The sequence below is a fragment of the Hypomesus nipponensis genome, chromosome 5, assembly GCF_054491055.1.
Source record: "Hypomesus nipponensis isolate SF chromosome 5, ASM5449105v1, whole genome shotgun sequence".
Classification (NCBI taxonomy): domain Eukaryota; kingdom Metazoa; phylum Chordata; class Actinopteri; order Osmeriformes; family Osmeridae; genus Hypomesus; species Hypomesus nipponensis.
This window is the reverse complement of record NC_140365.1, coordinates 4,827,233-4,848,103: the sequence shown is the minus strand read 5'-3', so window position 1 is coordinate 4,848,103 and position 20,871 is coordinate 4,827,233. Positions and strand designations below refer to the sequence as shown.

Below are 20,871 nucleotides of genomic sequence, written 5' to 3'. Positions count from 1 at the left end.
AACCCAACTCTGTAGTTACAGGCACTGCAACTGTTGAGGGGGGGGGGGGGGGGGTCTGCTGGGAGACTGGCAGACAGTAGAGTAGGAACTGCCCGAAACAGAAAGAGCTCTTTCTCTTGTCTGAGTAAAAGAAGTGCAGATATTGTACCTCTCCCCCTCCCCTCCTCCTCTCTCTCTCTCTCTCTCTCTCTCTCTCTCTCTCTCTCTCTCTCTCTCTCTCTCTCTCTCTCTCTCTCTCTCTCTCTCTCTCTCTCTCTCTCTCTCTCTCTCTCTCTCTCTCTCTCTCTCTCTCTCTCTCTCTCTCTCTCTCTCTCTCTCTCTCTCTCTCTCTCTCTCTCTCTCTCTCTCTCTCTCTCTCTGTGCCCCCATGGCTGACTGCACCCTGTTGCACCTTCTGTAACCAAGCCTGACAGCCTGGGGAGGAAAGCAGAATAACATATCTCTCATCTAACTCAACTCCCATGGAATGAGTCTAGAGCCAAGGATGTGAATAACATCCCGATGCACCAAACAGGCAGTCGTCAGACTGGTTTCATGCACTGTGTGTCTACACAGAAGAGACCAATTTGGGTGAAACTCAATTTGAAACTCAAATGGAAATGCTTTGAAAGTGGACAATCCTGTTTAAGTGGAGTGACAAGGAATGCTGGGGGTCGTACAGGGAGGGAACAGAAGGGAACGAGAATTAAAACAGTTGGCTGATTCTGGGAAGTCCCAGAAGCCAACACCTCAGAGAACACTGTGAAGAACCGGAACATCCTCAGAGGTTTTTAGGAAGCCTACAGGTAAGAAACACTATACCACATGCAATTACCTGCACACATGGCTATGGGAGTGAGCATGCTGGAGAATTTAGTTGTAGTTTTTATTTTAGACTTAATCTGTTATACATCGAGACACTCTACTTAAGTAGTGTGCAGGATATGGTGAGCAGGATATGGGTGTCTTTCCTCTGTTGAGGGAGAGAGAATGGAATGCTCTCTATCACAGCCTCCATGTAGCAACATGTCTCTGGGGCTCGACTGACTATAATGAGTCTACATATTGTGTAGCTAATCATACAGTGTGCCATGACTGTCAGTATTTAAGACTGGTCATAATGAAAGTGTTTTAAAATGTAGGTATAGGTGTGTCGATCCCTATGATATCAGTGAAATTCTAGCCACAGATAACATTGTTTTCATCTGAGTTAGTGATTGTAGGGCTATCTAAAACAATAAAACTCACAACGACACACAAGGACAAAGCTATGAGCTATTATGTATAAACATGACACTGTTCCAATTAGCTGTGAGTAATACTGTCACATAACAACATGAAATGATGTCACAGCAACAGCCCAAGCTTGTACTACCCTGAAACCCAAAAAGAAACCTGTCTGACCACATCAGCCAGGCAAATGGATTCGCTCACACATACACACACATGCATACACACCTCTACACCTTGATACAGTTTGTTCATTGAATAGAATACGGTTTAGTTCTATTACATCAAAACGTCATCTCTTTCAGTCCATAAATCTGAGATTCCTTTGTGTGTCCACCTCATGGCACAGTCAGCTACTGTAAACAGTGCTCAGTAGCAACTTGACACACTTTTCACTGTGTAATGGGCGTGGCTCAAAGCACGTCCCTCTTAACCGGGCCGTGGAGATGTTGGAGGAGGGGCAGGCAGGTACAAAAGGCTTAAGAATACCCTCCTGTTCACTCTCTTCACAGCTAGAAGGAAGTGGCTTCCTCAACACAGGCAGTCAGGTACAGTCGACATTTGTCGATTTTCTATTTAGACTTTTCTTGTTAAAGCTATGTGACAAACTTGTGACAAGGTGCGGTGTAACAAGGTGTGGCAAAGATACCGAATATGTCTACCGGTCTGGTAGTCAGAGTGGGACAGACTGGAAAGGAGAATTCTCTCTTCCTCATTTATTTTGGAATATCGGATTAATGCTTTCCTGTTAGCTGTTGTTGCTGAACCCCCGAGGTGACATGAGTAACATGATTACAATCATGGACTGACAGATTCCTGAGAATATTAATTATAAGCTGCCTCTCACTGTGGCCCAAATGTGCTCTACTCTGAAATATATTTCCTGAGACATGCATTGCTGTTAAGATACAATCCCTAACTTCTCAAAGTACATTTCAGAACTTGTTGACTCTCCATGAAGCAGATAACGTAATTCCCTTGATACAGATTAGTTTGCCTGTGTTTTTCATGGAAACGTCAAAAGGATAAGTACCTTGGCATTCTGACAGGCAGACTTTTTGTCATAGCTAAGGATCATCGGGAGACTGGAGTGATGGGGCAAAAGTCCCACTGGTCACTGATGTTACAATATCATAATCTCCTGAGGGACCACATGTTTTGCTTTTTATAGACCAGCCTCATGAGCTTCTTTTCCCGACAAGTTGTCCATTTAATGTCTCCAGTACATTTAGATATTTTGAATTTCTGAGTCAGTTTATTGTCCTGTGGGAGTTTGTGAGGCTGTCTTTACTCAAATGATACTGAAGTGTTTCAACAACCAACATTTGAATTTATGGGCGGTATTCTGATCTACTGGTATTCTAAAATCCACCATCAAAGTTGAAAAGTTACCATTCTGATACTATTATCATCTGAATCTGTATCTGAATTACCAGTAACCTGGTGTCTTCATCTCTGGTCTATTTGCAGTTTGAAGAGTTGACTGGGTCCAAAAGATGTTCTCCTCAGTTACGCAATACAAAAACCAGCACTACTCCCACCTAAAGAAAGACTGTCTGGACAGCAAGAGGCTGTTTGAGGACCCAGAGTTTCCAGTCACGAATGCGTCTCTGTTCTTCAGCAAACCACCTCCTGGCAGAGTGGAGTGGAAGAGGCCTGGGGTGAGACACGTCAAATATTTAATTTTCAGTCCTCATCCATCTCACTCTTCACTCTGACTCACCAGGAAACACAATCCACTTTTACAAAGAGAAAAGAACACGATACTCATAAAGTATGAACAAAAAGTCACCCTTCCCCCTTTCCAGGAGATCAGCGATGATCCTCACTTGTTTGTGGAGGGCATCAGCTCCCACGACCTGAACCAGGGAGTTGTGGGTAACTGCTGGTTTGTGGCGGCCTGTTCCTGCTTGGCTCTGAAGCCAGACCTCTGGCAGAAGGTGAGTCTGTCTTTGTCACGTTCCTCCATCCTCTCTGAGTTGGACAGGATGAGATGTAGGTCTGCTTATAGGTTACTTCATCCAGTTCAAACTTAAAAGTAGATGTAAACTTACAGAATGTGGTTCCACAGTCCTTTTACTAACTGATTCATTAGTTCCCTTCAAGAATGACCCCAGCTCAGAGAAAAGCAATGTCATACATTGTCATCATATTTCCCATAACTGGCCTATCACTGTGTTGCAGGTGATTCCTGACTGGAAGGAGCAGGAGTGGGATCCCAGACACCCAGAGCGCTATGCTGGCATCTTCCACTTCCAGTTCTGGGTGTTTGGTGAGTGGACGGATGTGGTGGTGGATGACCGACTGCCCACCATCAATGGAGAACTCATCTACTGCCACTCCAATGTCAAAAACGAGTTCTGGAGTGCCCTTCTGGAGAAGGCCTATGCCAAGTTAGTGTGACAGTATACAGTGTAAACATCTCAGCTGTGTCGAGTGACCTTCCTGTATCCCTTCATGACCTCTGACCTCTCTGAACGCAGACTGTCTGGCTGCTATGAGTCTCTGGACGGAGGCAACACGGCGGACGCCGTGGTGGACTTCAGCGGAGCCGTGGCGGAGACCATCGATCTGGAGACAGGGGCGTTCCACAGCGACAAGGAGAAGCAGGAGAAACTGTTTGAGGACCTGCTGAAAGTCTACGACAGGGACGGGATCATCAGCTGCTCCATACGGGTTGGTTGAATCCCAGAGCTTTCCCAAGTGGACCTGCACCGTGCGGGTTGTCCAGCGAGCGAGAGCGCAGCCTGACTAACCGTTTGTTGTCCTCGCGGTCAGGCGGCGCGTCATGAAATTGAGACGCGGATGGCCTGCGGGCTGGTGAAGGGTCACGCCTACTCAGTCACAGCGGTGAAGAGGGTACGTTTGGGCGAAGGGCTTCGGGCTTACTTCAAGAACGAGACCATGCCCCTGATCCGCATGAGAAACCCCTGGGGGAAGACCGAGTGGAACGGAGCCTGGAGCGACAGGTGAGGACATGGAGCACGACAGCGTTCCTCCTCTCTGCTCAGAGTTGGAAACATTTAGACATCAGTGCCATGTCGGAAGACCTTTCCGTGTCTTTTTCCACTCCATCTTCCCCATCTTTTCTCTGTGTAGCTCAGCAGAATGGGAGAAGGTTGGCAGCACGGAGAGAAATACGCTCGGCATCACTGTGAAGGATGATGGGGAGTTTTGGTGAGTGTCAACAGAACTTGAATTCAATTATTAAGTGTTAATGTGTTTCTGGTGTGCGGCGGGAACGTGTCATTAATCATTTGTGTATGTGTGTGTATGTGTGTGTGTTTGTAGGATGTTGTTCGCCGACTGGTGTAAGTATTTCTCAGAGACAGACGTGTGTCGCCTCATAAACACTTCGATAATCAGCATCGACAAGACGTGGAACGAGGTGGTGCATTTAGGCAGCTGGACCAGACACGCGGAGCCATTGAAGAATCGATGTGGTGGCTGCATGAACCACAAACAGACCTTCCTGCAGAACCCACAGGTACCAGCCAGTCCCACACTACTGGGGTTCTAATCTACACACATGAGAGCTGCCATTCCAGGCCTGCTTAACTCCTGACCAAGACTGTGTATATATTTGACGTCATGGTAGCATGTTGTTAGCAGTGCTGTCCACAGTGCTTCATGGTAGACATGACTTTCTTCTCTTGCTGCAGTATGTGTTTGACGTGACCAAGGAGATAGACGAGGTCTTGGTCTCCCTGCAGCAGAGAGACATGAAGATCCACAGGATGATCGGCCAAGGAGAGAACCTCACCATCGGCTTTGCCATCCTCCAGGTGGGTCAGGGGGACAGCAGAGACTGTGGAACTGTACTGGACAGCAGCAGGACTGGGAGGAAGGCTTGGCCAGCGAGGCGTCTACAGACAGGGTGTTTGTCTGGGGCGGGGGCGTCACTCCAAGGTCACTGTCTGGTCACTCTAAGGTCAGATTATTTTATGGAGTCCTTTGGGCTCCATACTTGGCTTTCCCCCTCAGTCAAAGAATTTGGCCAAATCATTGGAATCTCACTTTTCTCCTGTTGGACAAACAACAGATCAGTCAGTGGGTGTTTACTCAAAGGAATAGACCTTACAGTTCACTTCAGGGACAAGAATAATCATTTCAACAAGAACACAAATAATTTGATTAAAATTTGACGTCAACAAGCTGAACAAACACCATAAACTCCAAAGTAATTGTCAAGGACAAGGTACATTGCTCAAGCATGATTTAATGTTCTAAACAAAAACGTTTCACTTTGTTTGATTTATAGGTGGAACTCAACAGGAAGTACCGCATGCATGACATCATCACCCAGCAGATCATGGACACGTCAGCATTCATCAACGCTCGTACCGTGTTCAGGAGGTGCATGCTGCCCAAGGGTCGTTACATCATCATCCCCTCCACCTTCAAGCCAGAGACACTGGGAGAGTACATGCTGCGTGTTTTCACCGACACAGATTCCGGATGCAGGTACCAGAGCTGAGGGGACACAGCAGTGTGTTTTACCGCCAAGTCCACTCATCTTTCCATTGTTCGAGCAGTGATGCATGTGTGTTGTGGGCCTGTGACTTTACCCTCCCTATTTGTACTTGTTTCGTCCCTCTTTCATGCCTATCCCCATCGCCTCACTTCCCCACCCCGGCCATCTTACCCCCCCACCACAACCCTCTCACCCCCTCACCCATGCCTCCTCACCCTCAACCCCCCTCACCCATGCCTCCTCACCCCACTTACCCATGCCTCCTCATCCCCTCTCACCCGGCCCTTACAGAGAGCTGACGGAGGACAAGCCAAAGGTGAAGTGCTGGAGTCCGTTCCTGGGCTACCCTCAGGCTGTGTCCCATGTCTACATCCACAAAGCTGAGGGGCTGGAGAACCAGGACAGCACAGGAGGTAGGAGACTGACTGAAAGACTGACAGACTGTCTGTTCATCAGAATTATAGTTATCAATTATCCAACCCACTAAACAACCTTTCTAACAAACTAAACATAATGGTCAACCACAGATAAATTATCTATGTGACGGATAAATGATCTATGTGCCAGTGCCCTTGTGTCACAGAAATCTATCTTTTTGCTTCCACGGCCACCCGACAACTTGTACACTACAGGTGCAGACCCCTATCTGGTCATCTCCTGTGAGGGCTCCTCAGTGCAGTCCACAGTTCAGAAGGACACCCTGGAGCCCAAGTTCAAGACCAGCGCCATCTTCTACAGGAAGACCCCCAGGAAGCCAGTCACTGTGGAGGTGAGATGCCGCATTTAAGCGTTAGTTCAAAACTCAGTCAAAAAGTAGAGTCTATGGCAGCTGTCGTCACACTGTCGCCTGTTCATGTCCCTGTCCAGGTGTGGAACAGCAATGCTGTGCAGGACCAGTTCATGGGCCAGGTGGTTCTGACAGGCTCGGTAACCGACTCCACCGCACCGCAGAAGATCCAGCTGAGGAAAAGGGGCCGGAAGATGGCAGACGAGATGCCTGGCTCCATCAGCCTGCGTATAGCCACCTCCTCCAAGCTCACTGATCTGTGACCTCCCACCGTGGTCAGGTGACCATGAAGTCACTTGCACAGCTCTTGAAACCAACAACAACACATAGATAGTAGGTCATCACGACGATATGGAAATCTACCAGCCTGACCACCGAAAACAACATATAACCACAAAGACTACTGTTGCTGGCGACCAACGATGTACCTTCATGCTATTTGGATTACATTGTATACTGTGTATGGCTTTTAGTTTTGCTTTTTTTTTTTATATATCTGATAAAATACAAAAATGTTTTGAATGATGTATACGCTCCTGGGATATGTGAAAAAACCTGATGTGTTAGAAGGAAATTTGCTTTAAATTCCTCACAGTCATCACTTTTTGAATGTCCAATATGCAATAAAATGTCCTTATTACCATAACAGTGATCCTTGTCTCCAAGCACTAATAAATAGATCATACTGTAAACGACAATAATCCTATGATGGTAATAATGTGTCTTATTCACAGCACATGTATGAACGTTACAGCACTAAATGTGTTATTTTAGAAAGGTTACACAGATGTAAAAACGTGATTTATACTTCCTTAATATAGCATTAAAGTTAAAGGTGTCCATGGGAAGGAGAGTGTGTTGCTGTTGAATTACAATTCAAGTTCCTAGAGTGTGTGTGTGTACCTGCGCCCTCTAGTGGCTGAAGTTCTTTATGGCTTATTTTGCTGCTAAGTCCTTGGCGAACAGGCAGGAATGGAACGCTGAGGGAGACTGCTGCGATGGTCAGTACCAGGCCTGACTGATTGGGTCATGTGCAAGCTGTGTCTTGAGCTGTTGGTCACAGTGACCTTTACCTGGAGGAGCTACTTGGATGAAATTATCTTAAAGTTTTATAGTTAAGATCCGTATATATTTATTGTATGCACCTTCTTGTCGCAGTAAATTCCTTGTTTGTGTGAACTCGCGTGGCGATTAAAGCTTGTTCTGATTCAGATGAACCTCACCCTCGTGCGTGTGTCATATTCCCTGCCATAAAGTACACATTTCTGCGCATCGCCAACCTGTTGTTGAATGAATATGGTAAATATATTGTAATACGATTACAGGTAAGAACGACATATAAATGTATCGATGTATCGAACATTGATTAGGTAAAAAAAAAAAACGTAATTTGCACACTCGCTAGGAAGAGTGACAAGTGAAGCTAGATGTTGTTTCGGGAGGGGGAGGGGGGGGGGGGTGGCACACGAGGACACCTGAACTGCTGGATGATGTTTGAACACCTCAGACCACACTGTGGGGACCTGGCATGTCCTCTCTGAGGTTTTTGGGAGACTGACACAGACCTATGTTACTGTGAGAGATAGCTTTTCTGAAGAAGTTAGTCTGGACATTTTTTATTAGTTTGAGACTTTATCTTAGTGCATCATGCCTCCATGAAAGGATCCCAACCTCCCAACCCCCGAGTAACAACATGCATCTGGGGCGTAACTGTCCAAACTGAAACCCCATATTTTGAAGCTGTTCATACTGATAGTGGAACTGAAAGGAGTTTAAAAAAAATCTCTGACTTTACACAATTCATTTACTCAGGTGAGTAGACAAAGCTCTACTGGATGCCTATTAAAGTATGGAGAAATACATAGCAATCAGATCAAATTTGTTGAACTAAATCATAAACCTGTTGGACGACATCTTCAATACTAGGAAAAGATTTGCCCCCAAGACAATCACACACATGATAGATTTCTGAACATTATTGAAGAGTAAGAAGATCCTCCTCTCACACACTCTCAGAAGGCAGCAGATCCACAACACTACCAGTCAGGTACAGTCCACATTTTTACCTCTACTTTGGCTTTTCTTCGTAGAAGTTTTTGACAGATTCATAACAAGGTCTTGTACAACAGTGTGACAGAGTGGAAAGAAGTAAGCCTTCTGTCTTCCTCAAAATATTCTTTAATATAACTTTTACATAGTCTGTTTATATATATTGTATTTTATTTTCCAATCAGTTTGTTGTCCTCTAGGATAAAAAATGATTTCTGTCATGTAGTCTGGATATATGTATGCAATTTTTTTTTATGTGAAATGTGGCCATTCTGACATAGGACTTTCTGTCTGTTTGCGATTTCAAGAGGTTTCTGGGAGAGAGAAAAAATGACCTCCCCGACTACTCTATTTATGTCATGTAGTCTGGAAATATGTATTAAAAAAAATTGATGTAAAATGTGATATGTATCCACTGTGACACTTATCTGAATTTCTGTCTTACAGTCTTCTCAGTTTGCGAAGTTTCTGTGAGAGAGAAAAAATGACCTCCCCGGCTACTCGCTATAAAAATCAAGATTACTCCCACCTAAAGAAGGACTGCCTAGACAACAAGAAGCTGTTTGAGGACCCAGATTTTCCTGTCACGAATGCATCTCTGTTCTACAAGAATCCACCCCATGGTTGTGTTGTGTGGAGGAGACCTCGGGTGAGACACACCAAACCTTTTTCTGTCCTCCTCCTCACTCCCTAATTCTTGGGATTCACTGGTAGCGCCCAAGTTCTTTCAATTCAATTTAACAAAGAGAATTTTAAACGATTGCGTCAAGCCATCCGTGCAAACAAGATCTATGGTGTACGCTCCACAGTCAACTGTTGCTCGGATGATGTTTCAGCCTTTGTTTCTTTTGTTTTAATGGCCATGTAGTGCATAGTAGTGTTACAAAGGTGATTATCTGAGGTTTGGCCTTGACTCTGTGCTGCATGAGTCATGGGTGGATTCTTAGACATCATGAGGAAGAATCACTGTGTTCCATTGCACAATGAAGAGCAATGCCAGAGCCCTTAAGGTTTTCAGTAGAATTTGCTACCATTCTTTCAATGGTTGATCACTCCTGATAAAAGTCCAGGTGATACTGAATGTATGTAATGTACTCGCTGTGAAATATTTTACTGTTGATTGTTCTTCTACAGGTACACACCTGCACTTTTTGAATCCAATGTTGTTTAATTGTAACTTGTTTAACTGCATGCTGTTATGGTTCTTCCCTTTGGCACCAATTTGGCATTACGTAACAGAACTCATTTTTCTAATCAAACTGAATCCATCTTTCCCTCTTGAAATTCCTCTTCCTCCTTTGCAGGAGATAAGCAATGATCCACACCTGTTTGTGGAGGGCATCAGCTCCCATGACCTGAACCAGGGACAACTGGGTAACTGCTGGTTTGTGGCGGCCTGTTCCTGCTTGGCTCTGAAGCCAGACCTCTGGCCAAAGGTGAGTTTGTCTTTCTGCTCATGTCCCTCCATCCTGCCTGAGCCTTAGATGAGGGTGACAAGTGGACCTGCTGAAGATAATTCACCTTAACACAGGTGTCAGCAATTATATTATTAAAAAAATTCTATCCATCACTGTGTTGCAGGTGATTCCTGACTGGAAGGAGCAGGAGTGGGATCCCAGACACCCAGAGCGCTATGCTGGCATCTTCCACTTCCAGTTCTGGGTGTTTGGTGAGTGGACGGATGTGGTGGTGGATGACCGACTGCCCACCATCAATGGAAAACTTATCTACTGCCACTCCAATGTCAAAAACGAGTTCTGGAGTGCCCTTCTGGAGAAGGCCTATGCCAAGTTAGTGTGACAGTATACAGTGTAAACATCTCAGCTGTGTCGAGTGACCTTCCTGTATCCCTTCATGACCTCTGACCTCTCTGAACGCAGACTGTCTGGCTGCTATGAGTCTCTGGACGGAGGCAACACGGCGGACGCCGTGGTGGACTTCAGCGGAGACGTGGCGGAGACCATCGATCTGGAGACAGACTTCAACAGCGACCAGAAAATGCAGGAGAAACAGTTTGAGGACCTGCTGAAAGTTTACGACAGGGACGGAATCATCTGTAGCTCCATAGAGGTTCTTTGAATCTCAGAGCTCTCTTCAAGTCAACCCAAATCATGGACTGAGTCATCCAGGTAGGGAAACAGCCCCTCTGACAGTTTTCTGTGCTTGTCTCTCCACTAGGCAGAAAGTGATGAAATTGAAGCGAAGATGCCTTGTGGGCTGGTGAAGGGTCATGCCTACGCAGTGACCGCGATGAAAAAGGTGCATTTGGAAAAAGAGGGGCAGGCCATTCCCCTGATACGCATGAGAAACCCCTGGGGCAGGACCGAGTGGAACGGAGCCTGGAGCGACAGGTGAGGATGAGGAGCAGGACGGCATCTGCGTCTGAAATGTAGGCTACACATTCTCCATTCTCCTTTAGAATCCTTCCCAGTCAAACCCTCCACTCCAACCTTTCTGTTTAGCTCAGCAGAATGGAAGAATGTTGGAAGTGTGGAGAGAAACAAGCTTGGCACCACTGTACAGGATGATGGGGAGTTTTGGTGAGTGTCAAAAGAACTTTGTCATTTGGGGATATTTTGAATTTTTGGTTGAGGAATTAAGGACACAGCTGTTAATATTTCAACCGTAAAGTCCGTTGACACATCTCTACGATGATGTTCTAATGCTTTTCTAATGTGTGAGTAAATGTGGCATTAATCATTTGTACGTTTTGTGTGTGTTGGTAGGATGTCGTTCGCTGACTGGTGTAAGTACTTCACATTTGCAGACGTGTGTCACGTCATCAACACCTCCCTGGACGGCATCAACAAGACATGGAACGAGGTGGTGCATTTTGGTAGCTGGACCAAACACGTGGAGCCATTGAAGAATAGATGTGGTGGCTGCATAAATAACAAACAGACCTTCCTGCAGAACCCACAGGTACCAGCCAGTCCCACACTACTGGGGTTCTAATATACACACATGAGAGCTGTCATTCCAGGCCTGCTTAACTCCTGACCAAGACTGTGTATATATTTGACGTCATGGTAGCATGTTGTTAGCAGTGCTGTCCACAGTGCTTCATGGTAGACATGACTTTCTTCTCTTGCTGCAGTATGTGTTTGACGTGACCAAGAAGATAGACGAGGTCTTAGTCTCCCTGCAGCAGAGAGACATGAAGATCCACAGGATGATCGGTCAAGGAGAGAACCTCCACATCGGCTTTACCATCCTCAAGGTGGGTCAGGGGGACAGCAGAGACTGAACAGCAGCAGGACTGGGAGGAAGGCTTGGCCAGCGAGGCTGCAGACGGGGTGTTTGTCTGGGGCGGCGGGCGTCACTCCAAGGTCAGATTCATTTTAGGGAGCTCCATACTTGGCTTTCCCCCTCAGTCAAAGAATTTGGCCAAATCATCGGAATCTCACTTTTCTCCTGTCGGACAAACAGCAGATCCATCAGTGGGTGTTTATACAAAGATCCAGACCTTACTGGAACAAGAATGGCCATTTCAATAAGAAGACTAATCACACTTGATATATTTTGGATCTGAGAAAGCTAGACAAACCCCAATCTATCTCAAAGATTTACTTTGCTCGGGTGATTTAATCACATTACTGTTTGTGTTCTTTTTAAGGTGGAATACTACAGGAAAGATCGCTTACTTTATCACTTCACCCCCAAAGAAAACATGCACATGTCAGAGTTCTTCGAAGATCGTACCGTGTTCAGGAGGTGGATGCTACCCAAGGGTCGTTACATCATCATCCCCTCCACATTCGAGCCAGAGAAACTGGGAGACTTCATGCTACGTGTTTTCACTGACACAGAGTCAAGATGCAGGTACTACATTCTTTAACAGCCAGCTCCCATGTATTCATTATTCCAAGGTTCACACAAAGGCCTACATTGTTCATTGTGGGCCTCTTTCAATTAGGTTGACATTACTCTCCCTGTCTGTACTTGTTTATTTCCCCCCCTCATCTCTCTCTCTCTCTCTCTCTCTCTCTCTCTCTCTCTCTCTCTCTCTCTCTCTCTCTCTCTCTCAGAGAGCTTCTGGAGCCTGTTAAAAGGAAATAGACCACTCAACATCAAAGAACGTTTGGAACTGAATTGTGTTCTAAAATGATCAGCTGTTTTCTCTTGCTCTCTGTGGGACTATGACATTTCTGAGTCTCTTCAGGATTTGCTTTGGGTTTAGCATCAGTTCAAAATGTTATTACCCCGATAATGTAATCATTATTGTGTCATGTTATTATAGCTTTTATTATATCCACTATTTAATTCTGATTATTCGGTTTGTACAATGCACTTTCATGTTATCTGAATTACATCGTAGCCGATATTGTTTATGGCTATCATTTTTGCTTTTTTCCGTCTGTAACAAAACTAACACTACACTAAATCTGCGATACCTTTTACCTTGTCAAAATGAAAGTCCTAATTATTTATAAGAGAGAAGGTGGCATAAAACATCAATAAATTCTTCAAACAACACATAATCATTTAGGCACACATCAAAGATCATTAAGGCAAATGCAAAGCAGGCAGGATTATTATTTTGGGTAATTACAATAACAGTGATTCTTATCTCCCACGATTATTATATTGGTCATACTGTAATCGACAATACTCCTATGATGGTAATAATGTGTGTTATTTACAGCACCTATGAACGTTACAGCACTAAATGTGTTATTTTAGCAAGGTTACACAGATGTAAAAATATGATTTATACTTGAATAACTATTCAAGTTCCAAGAGTGTGTGAGCACACAGCGTCCCCTAGTGGCTTCTTTTCTTCGTAGCTTCCTTTGGCTAACTTCAGGCAGTAATGCCAGAGAACGTCTAATATGTCTATGGGGAGAACTGTCACTCTCGGGAATCTTCCGGGTTATGAACTGGTTGCAGTTCCATGTGAGGGCGCTAACGAGCGAGTGCAGAATGAATGGAGGTCTATGGAACTATACCCCTCAAAATCCACTTTTCTCAGGATAATATTTTTTGTTTAGTAATTCGAATTCTGAATTCGAAAGGTGAGGAGAAAAAAAATTACACAATGCTGGTTGCTAGAAGTAGCCTTTTTTTTAAGCCTTTGAAAATGTCATTGACGTCATAAACATCGTACGACTAGAGCTACTGCTTGACGGCAAGTTCTGGTTACTTCCACTTTTCTCTCGAGGCATCGACAACACAACTGACAGGTTAGGCTCTCCCTGTCAATACACATGCTAAAAAGAGTTTTGGCTTGATAATGTTCTTGCAAATGTTGTTAATGCTCTGACATTCTGGTTCTGCTTCGGATGCCATCAAGCGGTATCTCTGGTCGTAGTCAGTCCTTCACTAACCAATCAGCATTCTTTGGCAGAATGCTAGCGTGTTATGGGCAACAACGACTTACCCTGTAAGAAATTGAAAGGACATAAGTGCTCGTTCATTCAACTTTTGACCTGTAATCCATGTTGAAAATGCAAAAACTACAATAAAATCTGATATTTCTCAAGGACAATCAGGCGAAAGAGACAAATTTAGCCGTTTAGCTCCATCGACTCCCATTCATTTTGCACTCCACCGCGATCACTCCCAGTGGAACTCTGGTGGAACTGCAACAAAATAGGGAATAGCAAGGCTCTCCTTAAACAGGCTCTAGTTGTTTCTTTGGTTTCCTCATCACACGTAGGTGGAAGGAGTTTACAGAGCAGTGATACATACCTTTTAACTGTTTTTTTTTTACCCGGCTATAAATACTATAATGTTCTCATTCCAATACTGGTGCTTCTTATTCCGAAATATTATTAAATGGATGAACTGACAAAAACTACTGCTGCCGTCGACCAACAATGTACTTTCATGTTATCTGGATAACATCCTAAAATGTTTATGGCTATTATTTTAGCTTTTTTCTCATCCGATCAAAAGACAACGATGTTTTGGATGATGTCTCCTAGAGATGCACCGATACCAAGCTCATGTACTTACCGTAAATACATTTTTTGGGTGTTTTTTTTTATTATGACAATGGTAATATGCCCTTTAAAGGTTATTGGAAACTGAAATGTGTGCTTTAAGTTTGTGATAAGCACATACAAATAATAATAAAGAAGCTTCTCTACATTCATTAGTCACTCTGTTGTGCTTGGAAAACTGCCTCATCACAAAAAAAAGACCATATGATGTCCATGAAAAAAGGTGTGAAGCTACTGGCTGCAGGTCTTTAGGAGAAAACAGGTCAAGGCAAGTAGGTGGCTTTAGACATCTTCAATACGAGGAAAAGATTTGCTCCGAAGATAATCGCACATATGATAAACTTCTGAACATTATTGAAGAGTAAGAAGATCCTCCCTCTCACACACACTCAGAAGGCAGCAGACCCACAACACTACCAGTCAGGTACAGTCCACATTTCTACCTCTACTTAGATTTTTCTTTGTAAAGTTTTTTGACAAATTCATAACAAGGTCTTGTATAGTACAGTGTGACAGAGTGGAAAGAAGTAAGCCTTCTCTCTTCCTCAAATATTTTTTAATATAACTTGTCCATAGTCTGTTTATACTGTATATATACGCAATCAGTTTGTTGTGCCAAGGATAAAAAATGATTTCTGTCATGTAGTCTGGAAATATCTTTGGCAATTTTTTTATGTGAAATGTGATAAGTAGCCTCGCTGAAACATATCTAAATTTCTGTCTGAAAACCTCATGTTGTCCTTTCAGCTCAGTTTGCGGTTTCAAGAGGTTTCTGTGAGAGAGAAAAAATGACCTCCCAGACTACTCTATTTATGTCATGTAGTCTGGAAATATGTATCCAATTTTTGTGATGTGAAATGTAGCCACTGTGACACTTATTTGAATTTCTGTCTTACAGTCTTCTCAGTTTGCGAAGTTTCTGTGAGAGATAAAAAATGACCTCCCCGGCTACTCACTATAAAAAACAGCATTACTCCCACCTAAAGAAGGACTGCCTAGACAACAAGAAGCTGTTTGAGGACCCAGATTTTCCTGTCACGAATACCTGTCACGAGTCTCTGTTCTACTAGAAACCACCTCGGGGTGATGTTGTGTGGAAGAGACCTCGGGTGAGACACACCAAACCTTTTTCTGTCCTGATCCTTCACTCTCTAACTCTTGGGATTTACCTTTAGTGCCCAAGTTCTTTCAATTCAATTTTACAAAGATCATTTTTTAAGTATTACGTTAAGTCATCCATGCAAACAAGATCTATGGTGTACGCTCCACAGTCAACTGATGGCGGGATGACGTTTCACCCTTTGTTTGTTTTGTTTTAATGGCCATGTAGTGCATAGGAGTGTTACAAAGGTGATTATCTGAGGTTTGGCCTTGACTCTGTGCTGCATGAGTCATGGGTGGATTCTTAGAAATCATGAGGAAGAATCACTGTGTTCCATTGTACAATGAATACCATTGCCAGAGGGCCTCAAGGTTTTTAGTTGAACCCATATTTCAATAGTTGATCACTTTTGAAAAACGTGCAGGTGATGCTGAATGTATTTACCCACGGTTCAAAGATTGGTTACTTCGGTGAGTAGTCAAAGCTATACTGGATGCCTATGAAAAGTATAGAGAAGTACATTACAACCAGATAAAATTTGTTGATCTAAATCAAAAACCAAAATAACCGGTCGGACGACAACTTCAATACTAGGAATAGATTTGCTCCCAAGATTATCACACACACGATAAACTTCTGAACATTATTGAAGAGTAAGAAGATCCTCCTCCTCTCAGACACTCTCAGAAAGCAGCAGATCCACAACACTACCAGTCAGGTACAGTCCACATTTCTACCTCTACTTTGACTTTGCTTTGTAAAGATTTTATGACAAATTATTGTATTTATAGCACAGTGTGACAGAGTGGAAAGAAGTAAATATTATTTAATATAACTTGTCCATAGTCTGTTTATTTTTATATGTATTTTTTCAATCAGTTTTTTCTCCTCTAGGATTAAAAAAATATTCATGTCATGTAGTCTGGAAATATATATGCAATTTTTATGATGTAAAATGTGATATGTAGCCACTGTGACACTTCTCTGAATTTCTGTCTTACAGTCTTCTCAGTTTCTGTGAGAGAGAAAATATGACCTCCCCGGCTACTCACTATAAAAAACAGCATTACTCCCACCTAAAGAAGGACTGCCTCGACAACAAGAAGCTGTTTGAGGACCCAGATTTTCCTGTCACGAATGCGTCTCTGTTCTACAAGAAACCACCTCGGGGTGATGTTGTGTGGAAGAGACCTCGGGTGAGACACACCAAACCTTTTTCTGTCCTCATCCTCACTCCCTATTTCTTGGGTTTCACCCAAGTTCTTTCAATTTAAGTTTACAAAGAGAATTTTTAAGTATTGCGTCATGTAAACAAGATCTAAGGTGTACGCTCCACAGTCAACGGATGCAGGGATGACGTTTCGGCCTTCGGTTTGATTTGTTTTAATGGTGTATTCATGTAGTGCGTAGGAGTGTTACAAAGGTGAATACCTGAGGTTTGGCCTTAACACTGTGCTGCATGAGTCATGGGTGGATTCTTAGAAATCATGAGGAAGAATCACTGTGTTCCATTGCACAATGAATGGCATTTCCAGAGGGCCTCAAGGTTTTTAGTAGAACCCATGTTGAATAGTTGATCACTTGTGAAAAACGTCCAGGTGATGCTGAATGTATTTACCCACGGTTCAAAGATTGACATTAGTCTGAAGGAACAAAGAAGAGTCTGACAAGGCATTACGTAACAAAACACATTGTTTTCAATCAAACTGAATCCATCTTTCCCTCTTGAAATTCCTCTTCCTCCTTTGCAGGAGATCAGCGATGATCCACACCTGTTTGTGGAGGGCATCAGCTCCCATGACCTGAACCAGGGACAACTGGGTAACTGCTGGTTTGTGGCGGCCTGTTCCTGCTTGGCTCTGAAGCCAGACCTCTGGCCAAAGGTGAGTTTGTCTTTCTGCTCATGTCCCTCCATCCTGCCTGAGCCTTAGATGAGGGTGACAAGTGGACCTGCTGAAGATAATTCACCTTAGCACAGGTGTCAGCAAGGATATTAGATTTTTTTTTCTAAGCAATTTCTTTGCTTCATCACTGTGTTGCAGGTGATTCCTGACTGGAAGGAGCAGGAGTGGGATCCCAGACACCCAGAGCGCTATGCTGGCATCTTCCACTTCCAGTTCTGGGTGTTTGGTGAGTGGACGGATGTGGTGGTGGATGACCGACTGCCCACCATCAATGGAAAACTCATCTACTGCCACTCCAATGTCAAAAACGAGTTCTGGAGTGCCCTTCTGGAGAAGGCCTATGCCAAGTTAGTGTGACAGTATACAGTGTAAACATCTCAGCTGTGTCGAGTGACCTTCCTGTATCCCTTCATGACCTCTGACCTCTCTGAACGCAGACTGTCTGGCTGCTATGAGTCTCTGGACGGAGGCAACACGGCGGACGCCGTGGTGGACTTCAGCGGAGCCGTGGCGGAGACCATCGATCTGGAGACAGACTTCCACAGCGACAAGAAAAAGCAGGATAAACTGTTCGGGGACCTGCTGAGAGTCTACAACCGGGATGGGATCATCACTAGCTCCATATCGGTTCTTTGAATCTCAGAGCTCTCTTCAAGTCAACCCAAATCATGGACTGAGTCATCCAGGTAGGGAAACAGCTCCTCAGACAGTTTTCTGTGCTTGTCTCTCCACTAGGCAGAAAGTGATGAAATTGAAGCGGGGATGTCTTGTGGGCTGGTGAAGGGTCATGCCTACGCAGTGACCGCGATGAAGAAGGTGCATTTGGAAAAAGAGGGGCAGGCCATTCCCCTGATACGCATGAGAAACCCCTGGGGCAGGACCGAGTGGAACGGAGCCTGGAGCGACAGGTGAGGATGAGGAGCAGGACGGCATCTGCGTCTGAAATGTAGGCTACACATTCTCCATTCTCCTTTAGTATCCTTCCCAGTCAAACCCTCCACTCCAACCTTTCTGTTTAGCTCAGCAGAATGGAAGAATGTTGGAAGTGTGGAGAGAAACAAGCTTGGCATCACTGTACAGGATGATGGGGAGTTTTGGTGAGTGTCAAAAGAACTTTGTCATTTGGGGATGTTTGGAATTTTTGGTTGAGGAATTAAGGACACAGCTGTTAATATCTCAATCGTAAAGTCCGTCGACACATCTCTACAATGATGTTCTAATGCTTTTCTAATGTGTGAGTAAATGTGGCATTAATCATTTGTACGTTTTGTGTGTGTTGGTAGGATGTCGTTCGCTGACTGGTGTAAGTACTTCACGTTCGCAGACGTATGTCACGTCATCAACACCTCCCTGGACGGCATCAACAAGACATGGAACGAGGTGGTGCATTTTGGTAGCTGGACCAAACACGTGGAACCATTGAAGAATCGATGTGGTGGCTCCATAAAGAACAAACAGACCTTCCTGCAGAACCCACAGGTACTAGCCCCGCCCACACCATCACCAGCTCACGTGACAGTCAGATATGTGGACACAAGAGAGCTGCCATAGATTAGCCAGTTTAACTCCCGAGTCACAAGACTTTTCAAGAGAAAGTCTTTACAAGAGCTGTGTTCACATTAGACGTCATGCTAGCATGTTGGTGGTGACGTTGCCCACGGTGCTTCATGGTAGACATGTCTTTGTTCTCTTGTTGCAGTACAAGTTGGACGTGACCGAGCAGATGGCTAAGGTCCGGATCTCCCTGCAGCAGAGAGACATGAAGATCCACAGGATGATCGGCCAAGGAGAGAACCTCACCATCGGCTTTACCATCCTCAAGGTGGGTCAGGGGGACAGCAGAGACTGTGGAACTGTACTGGACAGCAGCAGGACTGGGAGGAAGGCTTGGCCAGCGAGGCGTCTACAGACAGGGTGTTTGTCTGGGGCGGGGGCGTCACACCAAGGTCACTGTCTGGTCACTCTAAGGTCAGATTCTTTTATGGACTCCTTTGGGCTCCATACTTGGCTTTCCCCCTCAGTCAAAGAATTTGGCCAAATCTTTTGGGTGTTTACACAAAGATCCAGACCTTACTGGAACAAGAATGGCCATTTCAATAAGAACACTAATTGAACTTGATATATTTTGGATGTGATTAGAGCTAAACAAACACCATAGTTTGCATATCTATTTCAAAGATTTATGTGATTGAATCACATTACTGTTTGTGTTCGTTTTAAGGTGGAACGCAACAGAAAACATCGCATACATCACTTCACCCCCGAGGAAAACGTGGACGGGTCAGAGTTCATCAAAGCTCGTACCGTGTTCAGGAGGTGGATGCTGCCCAAGGGTCGTTACATCATCATCCCCTCCACCTTCAAGCCAGAGAAACTGGGAGACTTCATGCTACGTGTTTTCACTGACACAGAGTCAGGGTGCAGGTACTACAGTCTTTTACAGCCAGCTCCCATTTATTCATTACTCTCAAAGGTTCACCCAAAGGCCGACATTGTTTATTGTGGGCCTCTTGCAATGAGATTGGCTGACATTATTCTCCCTGTCCGTATTTGTTTATATCCCCCCCTCATATCTCTCTCTCTCTCTCTCTGTCTCTCTCTCTCTCTCTCTCTCTCTCTCTCTCTCTCTCTCTCTCTCTCTCTCTCTCTCTCTCTCTCTCTCTCTCTCAGAGAGCTGCTGGAGCCTGTTGTGAGGAATTAGAACACTCAACACCAAGAACGTTTGGAACTGGATTGTGTTCTAAACTGTAGATGATCAGCTGTCTGCTAAGTTTTCTCTTGCTCTCCGTGGTTATACTATGACATTTCTGAGTCTCTTCAGGATTGGCTTTGGGTTTCGCATCAGTTTGACATTTTACTACCCCGATAATCGAATCATTATTGTGTCATGTTATTATTAGCTTTTATTATATCCACAATTTAATTCTGATAGAGCTTTTTTGGTGTCTGCTAAGTGTACTCAAGAATGATTGCCTTTCTCACCCAAGTGATGATTGATTTATTTTCATTGTGTCAAAAACCTTTACTCAGTGGGATCCTTGGGACACTAACACTCTCCCTGAGGCTCTGTCTTAACAGACGTGAACACCCAATCTGACATGTGACCTGTGTGAAACTCCTCCCCCTTCTGTCAGTATGTAGAGCAGCTCATCTCTGTAGTAAGGTTGTGTCTTCGGGTTCCTCATCACACGTAGGTCGGTGGGAGGAGTTTACAAAGCAGTGATACATACCTTTTAACTACTTTTTTACCCCGGCTGTAAATACTTATTAAATGAACTGACAATGTTCGGATTATCGTCATGTTTTTTGTCATTATTTGAATAAAAGTCTTTTTAAAAAGAAAAACATTGTCCACACCCACCTCTTGTATGTCATGAAAATGAACACGTACAGTATTGTTT

The 20,871-nt window shown here is 44.2% G+C and overlaps 3 protein-coding genes across 4 annotated transcripts; all 3 read left to right on the top strand.

The window, feature by feature from the left end:
* The first annotated feature begins 516 nt into the window (after window positions 1-516).
* Window positions 517-7,116, top strand: LOC146287992 (calpain-5-like). Of its 2 annotated transcripts, XM_084698774.1 has the most exons (14): window positions 517-785; window positions 1,722-1,757; window positions 2,680-2,870; window positions 3,018-3,149; window positions 3,394-3,602; window positions 3,693-3,885; window positions 3,988-4,178; window positions 4,309-4,386; window positions 4,501-4,696; window positions 4,872-4,994; window positions 5,471-5,673; window positions 5,975-6,096; window positions 6,316-6,452; window positions 6,551-7,116. In XM_084698774.1, the coding sequence occupies exons 3-14, from the start codon at window positions 2,706-2,708 to the stop codon at window positions 6,731-6,733; spliced, it is 1,932 nt and encodes a 643-aa protein (XP_084554900.1). In that variant the 5' UTR covers window positions 517-785; window positions 1,722-1,757; window positions 2,680-2,705; the 3' UTR covers window positions 6,734-7,116. The 2 variants fall into 2 exon arrangements, with proteins under 2 accessions (XP_084554900.1, XP_084554901.1); XM_084698775.1 differs by lacking the exon at window positions 1,722-1,757.
* Window positions 7,117-8,412: 1,296 nt separating this feature from the next.
* LOC146287991 (calpain-5-like) lies at window positions 8,413-14,612 on the top strand. The gene is made up of 11 exons (XM_084697575.1): window positions 8,413-8,517; window positions 8,967-9,168; window positions 9,824-9,955; window positions 10,101-10,309; window positions 10,400-10,589; window positions 10,698-10,870; window positions 10,982-11,059; window positions 11,246-11,441; window positions 11,617-11,739; window positions 12,136-12,341; window positions 12,548-14,612. The coding sequence occupies exons 2-11, from the start codon at window positions 9,004-9,006 to the stop codon at window positions 12,576-12,578; spliced, it is 1,503 nt and encodes a 500-aa protein (XP_084553701.1). The 5' UTR covers window positions 8,413-8,517; window positions 8,967-9,003; the 3' UTR covers window positions 12,579-14,612.
* Window positions 14,613-14,756: 144 nt separating this feature from the next.
* Window positions 14,757-20,766, top strand: LOC146287990 (calpain-5-like). The gene is made up of 12 exons (XM_084697576.1): window positions 14,757-14,888; window positions 15,363-16,284; window positions 16,570-16,762; window positions 17,318-17,449; window positions 17,609-17,817; window positions 17,908-18,097; window positions 18,206-18,378; window positions 18,490-18,567; window positions 18,754-18,949; window positions 19,170-19,292; window positions 19,692-19,894; window positions 20,141-20,766. The coding sequence occupies exons 3-12, from the start codon at window positions 16,598-16,600 to the stop codon at window positions 20,169-20,171; spliced, it is 1,500 nt and encodes a 499-aa protein (XP_084553702.1). The 5' UTR covers window positions 14,757-14,888; window positions 15,363-16,284; window positions 16,570-16,597; the 3' UTR covers window positions 20,172-20,766.
* The last annotated feature ends 105 nt before the right edge of the window (window positions 20,767-20,871 follow it).

Coding starts and splice junctions, on each gene's coding strand:
- LOC146287992 (XM_084698775.1), top strand. CDS start 2,706: ATGTTCTCCTCAGTTACGCAATACAAAAACCAGCACTACTCCCACCTA. Junction 4,179..4,308: donor AACGGAGCCTGGAGCGACAG/GTGAGGACATGG, acceptor TTCTCTGTGTAG/CTCAGCAGAATGGGAGAAGG. Junction 5,674..5,974: donor GACACAGATTCCGGATGCAG/GTACCAGAGCTG, acceptor CGGCCCTTACAG/AGAGCTGACGGAGGACAAGC.
- LOC146287990 (XM_084697576.1), top strand. CDS start 16,598: ATGACCTCCCCGGCTACTCACTATAAAAAACAGCATTACTCCCACCTA. Junction 18,379..18,489: donor AACGGAGCCTGGAGCGACAG/GTGAGGATGAGG, acceptor CTTTCTGTTTAG/CTCAGCAGAATGGAAGAATG. Junction 19,895..20,140: donor GACACAGAGTCAGGGTGCAG/GTACTACAGTCT, acceptor TCTCTCTCTCAG/AGAGCTGCTGGAGCCTGTTG.
- LOC146287991 (XM_084697575.1), top strand. CDS start 9,004: ATGACCTCCCCGGCTACTCGCTATAAAAATCAAGATTACTCCCACCTA. Junction 10,310..10,399: donor CTGGAGAAGGCCTATGCCAA/GTTAGTGTGACA, acceptor CTCTGAACGCAG/ACTGTCTGGCTGCTATGAGT. Junction 10,871..10,981: donor AACGGAGCCTGGAGCGACAG/GTGAGGATGAGG, acceptor CTTTCTGTTTAG/CTCAGCAGAATGGAAGAATG.